This window comes from Agelaius tricolor, unplaced genomic scaffold (genome assembly GCF_023055355.1).
Source record: "Agelaius tricolor isolate 1412-34295 unplaced genomic scaffold, bAgeTri1.0.p SCAF_8, whole genome shotgun sequence".
Classification (NCBI taxonomy): Eukaryota; Metazoa; Chordata; class Aves; order Passeriformes; family Icteridae; genus Agelaius; species Agelaius tricolor.
In genome coordinates this window covers 21,125,093-21,139,187 of record NW_027269268.1, presented here as the reverse complement: position 1 = coordinate 21,139,187, position 14,095 = coordinate 21,125,093, and the positions used below count along the sequence as shown (strand labels likewise).

At 39.3% G+C, this 14,095-nt stretch overlaps 1 protein-coding gene across 20 annotated transcripts in view; it reads right to left on the bottom strand.

Moving 5' to 3' along the window:
- Nucleotides 1-14,095, bottom strand: part of TRIM2 (tripartite motif containing 2) — an 87,660-nt gene that overhangs the window by 21,964 nt on the left and 51,601 nt on the right. For all 20 annotated transcript variants that reach the window (XM_071431908.1, XM_071431905.1, XM_071431893.1 and 17 more), the window contains 4 exons: nt 13,753-13,990; nt 7,393-7,544; nt 6,539-6,719; nt 2,789-3,512 (listed from right to left, as the gene is read on the bottom strand). In XM_071431908.1, the coding sequence (XP_071288009.1) occupies nt 2,789-3,512; nt 6,539-6,719; nt 7,393-7,544; nt 13,753-13,990 (1,295 nt within the window). The remainder of the gene's footprint in view (nt 1-2,788; nt 3,513-6,538; nt 6,720-7,392; nt 7,545-13,752; nt 13,991-14,095) is intronic.

Genomic DNA, 14,095 nt, shown 5'->3' with positions numbered 1-14,095 from the left:
TGCTCATGCAGCAGAGACTCTGTCACCACAGACAGGTGTGCACAAACCTAGGGGTAAGCACAAATCAGAAATTCTTTGCTGCCACAGCAGCCAAACCTCAAATAACAAGAGCCAAATCCAGGCCAGGTGTCTGTTGTTAGCACATCAGAACAACACTGGGAGCTTTGCCAGCAATGTGGTATCGAGAGCTCTGCCCTCCCTGTCCAGTACAGGTATGACTGCAATGCAATGCAGTGGAGGCCTGGCAAAATCCCACACTGACCATCACATCCCCATAGAGCTCACAATGAGCGTCAGAGGGATTGAAGCTAATAAATGGGAAAAGGAAAGTCTATTTTCCCATTACTAGGCATTCCTATTTCTACAGCAGGAAGGCTGGACCAGGTGACCCAATGTGGGCCCTTCCAACTTTATTTCTTTTGTGATTTTGTGAAACGCCCGATCAAGAATCCCTTTGCTCCCTCTAAGCCTGCTTTTAAACTGCACTAAAGCTATGATTACACAGACCTTGTTTGTGAGTTTATTTTTAATGTGGAATTAATTCACAGTTAGACTTATATTTGCTTTCAGCATTTATAACAGACCAGAAGATGACGTTCACACCTAGTAAGGAGGCTGACAGAAGTTCTGTTAAAGGAAATTTTTTTTACACGCTAATGTACCAGCTAAACTTAGATGCTCAGTTACATGACTGAACAGACAACTAAACAGTCTGAGGAAAAGGAAAATTGGAAAATTGAACTTTCTAGCAGAGGGCCAACTCTCCATCTGGCTGCATCTGATGCCAATTCCAAATATAAGTAAATGAAGAGGAAAAAGCAGTTAAAGTGGGAAGTAGCACCACTACTGCTAAATGGTGTCAAAGAACCCAGTCATGAAAAGTGCCAGAAGGGAAAAAATACTAAGGCACACAGCACAGCATGGCAGAGCTAGAAAACAAGATGGGGTCCTGGACAGAGCAGCTGATGACAACCATGCCTCTCAACCCTTCTTTGAAGGACATGGAAGAGATTTACCAGGGGAGGTGGAAGTGGCACTGGGGGAATGACACTGTGAACATCCCTCACCTCTGCTCAGCATGAGTCTAAGGCACAAAAGGAGGGTAATGAAAGAAAGACTTCCCTCTCACTTTAGTGCTTCCTACCAGTTGTAGTTGTAGAGGTAGCAAAACCATTGGGCAACAATTATTTTCTAGATTATTATAAGAACATCATTCTTGTTTGCATTTGTATAGACTAAGGACATCCTATGCAGATCTGCATGGACACACTCTTAGAGATTACATCTGTTTAAAAAGAATAATAAGTTCAGGATATAAATTATTGAGAGAGAAAAAGAGAATGCAGAAAATACTCTGCTCTTGTAAATAATAAATTACACGAATGTATGAATGTGTAGTCAGTAATTTGACCTTGGAATGTCTGAAGAGATCCACATGCCATTTTATAAGCCACAAATAACACAGCATTGGCAGAAGATACAATGCACACATCCCCATGAACAAAATGCACAAATGTTGCATTAATGCTATCTCTTGTTAGTACTAGCAGGAGAACAATCCCCTGCTAGCAGCTGATCAATTTACTTGTGCATAAAAGCCCATACATCAGCATACATACAACAGCACACTCCACAGACTTGGATGCCCAGAGGAATATTACAGTGTGATTCTCCAACACAGCTGTAGGAGCTTCTGGCAGGCCAAACAGAAGATTTATCTTAGCCAGCTAGAAACACAGATCCAGATTTGGCACGAGCCATTGGAAGAATTCAACAATGGGTTCAAAACAGAGATGCACAGTAGTGTTGGAGAACAGTGATAAGCTCTTTACATTACCTCATCAACAAATGAACCAAACCGTAACTTTTTAAAGTGAGCTGAAACTGGAAGCAAATTAACTCCATGAAAGCAATCCTTGTGAAAACATCAGAAGTTTTACCTGTCTCAATAATTTTGCACATTTTGGAAGAATGTAAAACCCTAGAGCATTACACCTGTGACGTTTTAGACACTGCATGCATAAGCCCACAGAAGCCTAGAGGAATATCTCTATGTAGGGTCATTCTGTGAAAATGAGTGGCTGAAAACTGAACACAAAATATTACTCTCAGCTCTGTTTTTTCTATTTTATAGTGATCCATATATCCCAAATGTGGGCATTCCAAGAGATTTCATGGAGAAAAAGCTCTGAGCCATGCATAGGTCTTGTTCTAATGAAATACATCTTCCTGTTTTGAGTGGTGAAGAAGGGGAGAAGGTAGAACTCAAAAATAAAGCACATGGTCATGGTTGCATCACAACAGAACTAAAAGGCTCTGCACTTCTGGGAAAACATTTAAGACTTCTAGAGTTTATGGTGTGTTAGAGAGAGTAGCTTAAAAAAAACCAAAAAACACCTAACAAACAGCACCACTACCAACAAAACTATACCACTATTTGGTAGTCAAGCCAGAAATGCTCACTAGAAGCAAGGGATACAGAAGCTAAAATTACAAGTTGAAATTACTTTAATCCATACCAAAAGCTTTGCAATATGAATATTAACTATTTTTAAAATATGCCAAATCAAATGTATGCATTTCTCAACTGATATCCCAATTAAATATTTGCTGCAAACTATTTTTGGAAGTGTGTACTTCCAAAATATACATATAAACAAAAGTCAGGAGGCCTAATGGTATTATCAGGTTGCTCTACTCACAGCTTTAGCTTTACAAAAACTAAACTTTTTCATTCAGTTTCCCTGAACTAATTTTAAGTATGTCAACAGGCAGCCGAGTCACCTACCTATTCTGAAGATCAAATCATCTTCAATGGGATTCTCTTTTCTTTTGCCAGTGCTGTACATGCTCGCAGGTCTTTTCACAGCTTTCTGCTTCACATGACCACTGCCTGGAGATTTAACACGTCTCTTAACCCCTTCAGTGGTAGGAGACACATCTGCTGACCTGACCACTTTAAGTTTGAACGGGCTGCCCTTGATATGTTGATCATAAAGTCTCAGTGACAAAGTGAAGTCCCCTTCTTTCTGAACAGTATACAAAAATTCGTAAGTGCCGTTTTTGTTGTCAAGTATTTCTCCATCTGCTACGCTCCCATCAGGCGTGCTCAGCTCAGCAGTGAGGTAAGCATTCCCAGATTTACAGAGCTCTCCATCCTTATCCTTGGTTGTGATAGTAACGGACATGGGCTGTCCGATCACCGTCTGCCTCAGTCCCTCACCGGTGGCAACTGTTTCAGAGGCAACAGCATTGGTGGTTAAAATAGTGCCCAGGTTGTGAATGGACTTCTTCAGGCCTTCTGTTTCCACTATGAAGTCCAACTGATCGTTTTCTCGGGGCTGCAGCGGGAAGTCCCTCTCGGCCAGTTCGTTCAGCTTGTCACTCATCTGCTTCTTCACCAGCAGCACTTCGGTTTCAGTGCCATGGTTGAGGGCTTGGGCTGTAAAGTTGCTGCAGCTTTTAATGCTTTCCTGTCCTTCTAGTAAGGTATCCAGCTGTGTCTGGAGGACCTGTGTGCATTACCAAACACCAGATTAGCATCATGTTACTAGCTATCCCAGGAAGAGCTATCCCAGGAAGATGTAGCATCTAAAGGTCTTTGTAGACACCAAATTTATGTTGTCTTATTTTACAGTTTAATTTAAACATTCATTTTAGAAGAAGTAGCACACTGATCGCCAACCCTGTATTTGGAACACAATGCTGCAACACAAAAAAATACCCTGGTTTGGGGATTCAAGACTTTACAGACCCACTGTCACACTAGATTGAATTATTGCCCTACCTGTCTTGTCTTGTTTGGTTTTGGGTTTTTTGGTTTTGTTTTGGTTTTTTTTCTGTTTTGTTTTGGGTTTTTGTTGTTGTTGTTGTTCAGTTTTGGTATTTTTTGAGCAAAAACCCAGCAACAAATGTAGAAATTTGAACCCTGCCCCATCTAACTCTCAGCAGTCTCAGTTAATGAGATAATTACTGGAACTGAGTTACGTTCACAGAAGCAGAGATATTTTGGAGTCATGAGGTCCATTAATAAGAGAGGCTGCAAGAAACTTCTTAATACTCTTTCTTCAGAGCCAAGGGAATCTGGGGATTAATCCTCTATGGAGATGGACAAGAAGGCCTCAAGTCCTGGATGCACATCCATCCTGAGGAAAAGTGGGATTCCTGAACTAAATAAGTGAAGAAAGGAAAAATCTCCCTAGCAGAAGGTAAATTGATTCCTCACTTTCAGCAGGCAGGAAAGCAAAATATACAGAATGGGTTGCGGACAGTGGAAAGAATTGGATTGAGTAGCCAGAAATGTTGGTGGGCAGCAAGTGGCCACTCAATATTTAAGACTATGAAAGACCTTCTATTATAGGGTCAGTTCTGGCCCTCAGCCTAAAATCCTTAAAACAGTATTGGCCTCAAAATTGCTAGGTGTGGGCTGGGAATAGGGCTAACATTAAAAAAAAAAAAACAATTTTGCAATGAATTGGAAATGGATCCCTGAATTATGACGACCTAGCAGAGACATTCATGATAGTCAAGATAACATTGGGGCTTCCCCTCACAATCTCCAGTGATAAAATCCCTAAATGAAAGTATCCAGTCATACAGTTTCTATGTTTTTCCCTACATAGAAGAACTATGGCACAGACATGACTGTGGATTAGAGAAGTTATTTTGTTGACCATCATTGTAAAGTAAATATTTTTGAAACATTTCAATTGATGTAAACTTTAAGACTGGATGTATTAATTGCTACGAAATATTCTTCCCTTGCTGAGACACTCTATGTAATGACACTGAATTCTAAAGGTATTTTTTTCTGAATTTCCCAAAGCTTTGAACTTTTCACCCACTGGAGAAAATCCAGGCTAACGTGTTACGGATATAGGAAAGTCATAGCAACACAAAATCTTTTCAAATGAACAAATTTCAAGAATACTCTGAAATTTCAAGTCATCTGCTTTTCTAGGCACATAGAAACTTCTCAGGATGCAATACAAGGCATTTCTAATCTGTTTGGTCTTCATTCAAAGACATAAGTTAGAAGAGAGCATAGCCAACAAGGCCCCAGGATGACGAAACCCCATATGCTTCAGCTAACCGGCCACAAACTAAAAGAAAGACTATTTCCAGCTATTTTTTAAAATCAATACTTTCTTAAGACAGTCTTCTTTCATTACAAAAATGAAAAATATTAAATCCAACATAAATACTATTTTAAATGCACATAGAGTATTTTACATTTTACACTCTTCCAGTCCATTGGAAAACAAACTGAACTGCCAACTTTTTCTTTGTAAAATGTAGCCATTTCATTTTTTTCATTTTTTAAAAGTATACGATCAGAATGGTTGTATTTTGCAGGACTACTAGTCATGCAAAAGTAAAATCCAATTTCAAACAGGGTAGATGCCTCTTTTACTGCTTATGTACAACTTCATAAAAATTTGATTATCTAATGTTCACAATTTTAATTATTTTAAATCTCACAGTTTTTAATTATTTTAAATCTCTTTGAACAATAATAAGATAATTTGACATCATATTCTATTTTGTGTAGATTCTGTACACATACAGAATATATTTGCTTGCTATGGAAGTAAGTGTGACATCTTGAATACATTTAGATGAACCTGGGATCTAAGTTGACATCATTGATGCTCAAACTTCTGTAAGCTGCTGCTTAGCTCTGGAGATGACTAGAGTCTGTGCCCCAATGGTTTTGGGCTCCCTATGTCTCTAAAAGTATGTATCTTGTGCATATGTTAGAATTCCTCCATTTCCACAGGCTCAGCAATTCAGCACCTTTCTAATGATGTTTTCAAGCCTATTCTACATCCAGAAACACAGCATTCCTCCACTTCAGACATCTGGAGATGCTCAAGCTGCTCATTATTGGCACTCTTGAAATTCCAGTTATTGATGATATTTTCTCTTAACGGTAATTTTCAGGGAGAAATCTTTCTTTATAAAGCAGAGAACTGATGCACAGAAAATAAGGACTAAATTCTTTAATTATCCTGATTCAGACCTAATAATCCTCAACAAAATCTCTACCCACCACGTTACAGGCTTTGCTTTGTAAAAGTACAGTTTTCTCTTTTCTTCCTCTGAAGATTGGTTGACAATATAGGGGGAAAACCCCCAGAATCAATCATCCAGATAGGAAGTAAAAGAATGAATACAGCTCTGCAATCTGTTACTCTCCTCATTCCCCTAAGAAAGTGAGATGTCCCTCTAATCTTTTTGTATTCCAACAGGTGACATCTGACATGAAATAGGTTACCAAGCACTGGAAAGGAAAACAGTGCTTTGAAGCAAAACAGGCAGCTTTAGTCAGTTCTTCAGAATAAATTGTTTGGTCTGTATCTTCATGGTCATCTTATAAGGCTGAGCACCCACAAGCAAGGCTCTGCAGCACCTGATTTCAGGAAAACAAAGTTCTCTGGATCTCAGACATGATTTGTCAAGCTGGCGTCCTGCATCATTTGTAAAAACTGGCTGATTAAATTAACAGCTTTTCACTGAAACAAAAAATACCTCTTACTTTGTGTTTAAGGCCATAATTCACTTCCAGCTCCATGAGCAGCACGCTCTTTCGCACATTTAAAGTCTTCTGGAGTTCATCAAAAGTGGAATGAATGTCATCTACGATGCTAGCCTTTTGGTTGGTTAACTGGTGTATGATTTCAGATATAAAATGAAGTGCTGAGTCAATCTCTGGAAGCCTGAGGGAGGAATTAAATTACAAAGATTGCTGTTTCAAAAGTCATTAAACATTGGCCCTTGCCCTGGTATCTTTTGATTAAACCCTCTCATCAGCAGGCTGTCTTTAAATTTAGTTCTTTCCCAGAAGTTCATTCCTTTTGTAACCACACAGTGGGTCTGGTCCGATAAAATAAGGCTAAGCCACAGTCCTCCCCTGTGCAAATCCATTAGACTTTAAGCATTGCCAACAATGAGGCCTTGGATCCTGTCCTTTATGCTGTAAATCTACTCGAGAAGATTTATCCCACTTTTTCTTTTTTTTTTAAGCCATTTTGCCACCATAGTGTTTGTACCTATCTTTTTAACAACCAGCATTATTTAGTTAGCTATCATTAAATTCATGACTGAACAGCAGTTTCCTCCTTAGCATTTTAATTTTATGCTCCTTCTTTGCACGACACTTGCATTTCTAATGGCCTCTGTTTCGTAAAAGACAGACAGGAATATTTTGCTCTTTTTGCTAACCCCTCAGTACATCCCACTCAATGGATTTTTTGTCCTTATGCTAGCCTCACTATCCCCATTTCCTAGGTGAATACCCATGGAACCAGCACATTAAAACATCTACCCCAGTCAGCACAGGAAGCCAGTGATAAAACTGAAAATGGAAAACAGTCAGTGGAGTCTCCATACCTTTTGTTGACAGCATCCAGTTGGACTTGGAGGGAAGCCTTGTGTTGCTCCACCACATCCTTGAGTGGTACCGTGGGATGCTCTGCATGTTCTCCCTCAGTGCACTCCCGGCACATGGCTGTCTCACAGGACTGGCAGTAAAACTCCATCACCTGGAAAAGTGCACAACTCTGCACTCAAACATGGCAGCAGGAACATAACTCAAAGCACATCTTACTGAGTCTTGAACTCGTTTATTAGCCAAGCTCTGAGACAAAGATTCTGTTTTCTTATGCACAAATAATTTACTGCCTAAAAGATAGCTGTTACTCTTACATATCTTATATAAAAATGTTCATTTAAAATAATTTTATTCTATCATAAAGTGTCAGAACAGCAACCTGTGAACAACACTGGACATCATTGCTGGTCCTAACATCATCTTTGTACTGTGTAATAGGAAGTTTTGGGGTTTCTCTTATGGACTCCATGAAGCAACTCAAAAAAACCAGGCATTCAACTACCCTCACTAACTCAATCCTTAGTCTTCCCATAGGGTCTGCTAAAGAAAGTGTAAACTTAGGCTGTTTTTCATATAGGGTCACTCTTGAAACACAAGCTCAGTGGAAATCACCAAACAACAAGTTTATTTGCTGGAGGAAAGCACCCTAAATGAATCTACATGCTACAAGGAAAAATCTCCATATGCCATTACTAATCCCTTAAAACCATTAAAACCTTATATCTGAGATTGTAATAGGAATGCTGATCTACACTTGAAAGAGAAGGAGATTGTTTCAACCTCTTAAGTACCCAGCAAGATGCTCTTTAGAGATAAAAATAGATCTTTACATGTAATAGATAACCCAAATTCTGAATATATTCATGAAGGGAAAGAAACAGAGAAGTCCTGTGCCCAAAATCACATGTTAGTCAAAATAATGCACATATATGCAAATTTGGCATGAGACTTTCTTTCACAGCTAGTAAGTCCTCGGGCACAAAACCTTTTAGGCTTATTAAAAAGGATATAAGGAAGTTTGTAGTATATGCTTCAAAGCAAAACATTGGCAGCTCCTTTGCATTCAGAGCATAGCATCAGAATCTTGAATAATTCAGCTGATGCTTCTGGCACTCAGACATCTTGCACAAAAATGGTTGTGCTGGATTTGTTGGTTGATGAGATGGTTGTGTAGAACCAGCTGTTTTCAGGTGAGCAGAGGGATTTGTAGCAGCACCGTGCAAAATACCAGGCTGCTCCAAGGCATCTTGAGAATTAAGGAGGGGGATGCAATGACCATGTTTTGCACGTGGCTGTTAGTATTAACAGGGATTTTCCTCTGATAAGCTCCTTTCTGTCTTATTCCCATTCTTCCCTCTTATCTCAATTCACAAGATATGGGATTCACATGCAGTGAGGGTTTAGTCATTTGTCAGCCACTCATGTAAGCTCAGAAAATTTAAAAGTTGATCCAAATAACCTGTGTAACATCAAATAGAACAGCAACAGAAAAAAAAAAGTAGACCTTCAAAACAATGTCAACCCTCATGAACACTACTCCAGTCACTGTGAATTTAGCAGTCTCATTGTAGATCTCCGAGGCCTGATAGTTACTTTGGTAGGCACTGTGATGTGATGCATTCTTACAGTGCATAGAGGAAATCAGTTAAACTGAGTTTAGGATTTCAGTATTTTTCAAAGGCTTCAAAAGTCTGCAATCAGAAGCAGCCAAAAGGAAGAATATTTTAATAGGAAACTCTTATATGGCCAAAAAAAAAAAAAATTCATTTATTTTGCATGAGTGTCCAAAATTCATCTTTCTGCCTCTTAATAATTTAATGCTTAGGTTCAAGATATTTCAACAAGCCTTTATTTATTTGGTATTTTTATCTTTGAATACAGTGATTAGAATAACTTAGTTTTGTTGTTTTCCATTAACCACCCCATAATAAACATCATTATATTTGCAGCCACAAATATAAGAAAGGAAGCATCTCATTGGCATTAAGGTTGTTCAGCCTAAACAACTTTCTTCCTCTTTATTCAAGCATCAGGGAAACGCAAGTTCAAATGACAATAGCAAACACATCACAAAGACCTGTATCTCTATATAGAAACAGTTGTCTTTGACTCAAATTCAAAATGTTTTGAGAGAAGAAGCTTTCATTTCCCAATATAATTTTTGTATTGTGCATAGATGAAGGAGAAGGAAAACCTAATAATAATACAATTCAGACTTCAACTGTCTAGATAGGCTGATTTCCTAAGTTTTTTTTTCTAGCATCTCTTGATCAGGCAAGACTGATTTCTAACTACAGACAGACAAGTATCACTGGCTTTTCATCTCTCCCCTCCATGCCCAATGTGGGCATCACATTTTGTGATACTCCCAGAAAATTTTTCATTATGACAGTTTTGCCTTAGAAAATATCTCAGAAAAGGACATTTGCCTCTACTTTCCAAATAGAAGAGAGCTCTTGGGCAGGACATACTGTAGCACCCAGCACTGGCTTCAGCTGCATTTCCACCAAATTCAACGAGAACATTCCCATCAGCTGTAATGAAATGTGAATTAATACCCACTGGTTCTGAAATCCCATCCAGTAATTCCTACCTTAAACCAGACCAGCATATTTCATCACACTGATGTAACTAGAGACCCATATGCATCCTCACTACTGTAATTCAACTGAATTTACAGAAGCTTTTAAAATTGCATAATCAAGGATCCAAGTACTTCTGAACTAGATTTCACAAAGCCAAGACACACTAATTCCAGCCCTTCAAAGTTCAGGTCTTGAGGAAAAAGCTCTCATCAATCACAAGCCCCTCTTCTCTAAAATCACATTTGAAAATGCTTTCTATTTGTTTGAATTAAAAGAGCAGTCTACAGAAAAAGGATGAGGTCAGCTCTTTGCCACCCACCTTCCTCATGTCACACACACACATGCTTAATTCCTCTGTCCCAGGGCTAGAGTGCACCTTAACTTTGTATGCTTTGGCTTTCTGAAGAATGTAAGTTTGAATTACCTGAGGGCACCTCTGAGCCTCCTGATAAAATTTAGAATGTGTGTTTCTTTCCCTCCCTAGTCACAGCTTTTGCCCTACCCACAGATTACACTTTAATGGGATACATGAGTAAGTGACATGGTGGGAAGTACAGAGGTGAGGAGAAAAAGCAAGGGTTTAAAAGGTAAGATATGAAGTAATTTCATCAGAATATCAAGAATAGGTGATTTTTAAATTTTTCTAAGAGAAGCATACAGGCAGTAGGCAACAGCTCCACAAGTTCAGAAAGTGTTTTTGTAAGCATGATCTTATGCCTGTCAAGTTGCCAAGCTATGCTATGATATGATGAGAAAAAGCTAGTCAGAGATAAGGCATTCTTTCTTGTTAAAAGTGTTTAATTTAATACTGTTGTTCCCCTCTTGTTACACTCTAGAGGCAGAAAATACATTGCCCCACCTTCTACATTGTAAAAACATGTATCCTCTACTCTGAGCTGGTTTTCAGTTCAAATTCAAACAAAACTCAAATATAGACATTTCAGAGGCTACACCACTCATTACATACACTGAAGTTAGCATTTCATAGCCTCCCCTGCCCTGGCTTCTGTACCGGCCCCTAAATGATTTAGATCAATATTTCAAATCCAGAATGCTTTCATACACAAGAGCTGCAGATGTTTCACACCTGAGAATAAAGCCAATCTTATTTTAATGTGTAGGCAGAAGATAAGAGTCTTCTAGTAGGTTCAAAAGTTCTATATGTGCCCTATAAACCTGATTTAACAGGAACATACACTTGTGCTCCATGTTGGGTCAAAATGAGAAAGCTTTTTTTTTATAGTTCAGGCACAGGTAACCATCTTCTGTATAAAGATACTACAAACTTACTTTCATTCTTCATAAGAACACACAGAACAAAGATGCCACAAGAGAGGATGGGAAGATGTGCACAGAAGGAATAAAGTAAACATTCACACATATGGAAAATATGAGTGATAAGAATAGGGGACCAACTGGGAAGGGAAAGTATCTAATCTACATGGCCTGAGGAAGGCTAAGTTCCAAGCAGACAGGCAAGCAAATGAGAAAGTATCTCTGCATCAGTTTCTATCTTAATCAGAGAGGTTTAAGTCCAGGATGGCTGAAATGATTGAAAAAACTTGTTTAATCAGAAACTTATTTCCAAGCTAATATGAAGAAAAACTGGTAATATTTAAAAGAAATATATTTGATGCAAATAGTAAAAATACAGTGGGTCTGACCCTACCTGAAGCAATATGTGAAAATTAATGGTGGGTGGATTTAGTGCAGAATGACTGCTGGTTCTGTAAAGGCATTCTCCTCCAGCTGCCAGCTCAATCCTTTTTCACTTCCTGAAGCCCCCAGTAAAGTTACTAGCAGCCAGGCACTTAGAATCATAGAATACCCTGAGCTGGAAGGGACCTACAAGGATCATCAAAATCAAGCTCCTGGCCCTGCCAAGGACCACCCCAAGAGTCACACTATGTGCCTAAAAGCATTGTCCAAATGCTTCTTGAACTCTGGCAGGCTTGGTGCTGTGACCACTGCCCTGGGAATCACATTCCAGGGAAGACATTCTGGATGAAGATGTTTTAGGTATTTCCTAATATCTAACCTATTTGCCACACAGTGCTCTTGTGTCCTGAACCTATAAAGCCAGCAGAATCCCATCTCCTCAGTGAAGCTTAAGGTGCCCAGCACCTTGCCCTGTGCACCCTTGCAGCCAGACCCACATGTCCAGCCTCAAGCAGCTCTCCCCAATTCTTACCTCAGCTCCTCCCATCACAAGGACAAATGTGTGCACTTAGCTTTTCATTTCTTAGCTTCACAAAGCTTTAAATTGGAGTCACCCTCAGGCTATCCCCAACCCTCTCAGATACCTACTGAAGCGAGAGGATGTTCCCATCACACACTACGCAGCATCCTCAATGGCTTGCTGTGTTTCAAGGCAAGCCAAGTTGGTTTAGAGGACTTACAAATGCACCTTTCCCTATAAAGGAGTTCTCAGAGAGGTATAAGGTGGCATGTTTTTGATTGTAGACAAGCCAGGTTTTTTTTAAACATACCCAAAGAATAATCAGCTGATAATTTAAAATACAAAACAAATAACACCTTATTTTTTACCTTTTTCTGCATTTCTCAATCAAATGGCTCCTATCAAAATGGTTATGTCAGAAAACAGCTATGATTCATTCTAAAGAGGGCAAATAAAATGCAAACAAAAACTAGGAATGCATTAATCAGTAACCACTACACACACATTAGTATAGTACACATTTTAAAAAGTTACACCAGTTATTCATTAATCAGAGAGTCCAACATCAGTTCTACATGTCCACCTAATTCCGAGAGAGAAGGAACTGAGCTATTCCTCTCTTACAGTAATCATTACCTATCAGCTGAATTACTCCTACACAACCAATGTACCTACACTGAGTATCAAATAAAACAGTCCCCAGCAAGTTGTTTTAAACTACTGACATGTGTTTCTTGGCTTGGATAGAAGCACAACATTCAGTTTACCATACAGCATTGCTGAGTTTTGCAGTCTCTATTTACATATTTGCATAAGCTTAGCTATGAGTCAGGAGCTCATATGCCTATCATGAAGTTACACAGGTTAACACTGAAAATTGTGAAGTAAGCAGAGTTAGAGCTGTCCTTGCAGTAATCTGTGAATATTAACTCATTTGGGGGGTACTTGCCAATGAATATACTGATATGATTTGAGGATGTGTGTGAGGATATGCTAGGTAAAAAGAGTAGGTGAAGGGAAAAAACAAAGCAGCCTCCAAGAACTGATATGAGAGATCCACAAAACACTGCAGATAAACAGAAGTGCTCTGTTTCTAGCCTGTGCTGATCCAAAGCATCCTAAGCTAGGACTGACTTTTATTTGGTTCTATGTTAATATGATCACATACCTTTTGGTACTGCCCTAGTGTGCAGGTCAGTAAAACTCATAAGGTCCTTGTCACATATTGCCAGACAAGCACACAGGTACCCACAGCAACAGCTGATGCTACAAGTACGAGGGCTAAGGAACCAAAGAAGTAAAGGCACAAGGTTCAGTACTTGCAGGACAATAATTCTGACCAAATGTGCCAAAAGACATCATCATCCCAGATGACTGGTAAGATAAAATAACATCCTGACTACTTCAAGATGCTCCACTAAAAGCATCTGAGTTAATTTGAAGAATCAATTGTGTTTTGTTGATATATTATAAAATCAAAGGAATAGTATGATTCCACTTCCCCTGCTTTCTCTTTAGAAAAAGACATCCATGAAATCCAGACAAGTCAGCACATATCAATACCTGCACACAGCACAGGAGGCTGTCTCACTTACATTTCCATCATGATTGGGGCAGGAGAGTGGTTTGCCTGCAGCAACAGCAGTGACAGTCTCCAAGATGGAGGACTCCTCAATGCTGCTGTCTGGCGTTCGCTGCAGGACATCCATCAGGTTGGTGATAAAGAAGTTGTTCTGGAGTGCAGAAACCCCTTTCTCTGGCAGAATGGAGGTCTGGCGGCACACGGGGCAAGAAAGGGTTAAGCTATGGGCTGGAATGTAATTCTGTAAACACCTGTGGGGAAGGAAGGTGGAAGGAGAAAGAAAGGGAAAGTATCATCAAAGAGGGAAAAAAAACCTTTCATCAGTTAAAGAGCTAGTTTGAAATAGTGCTACCCCT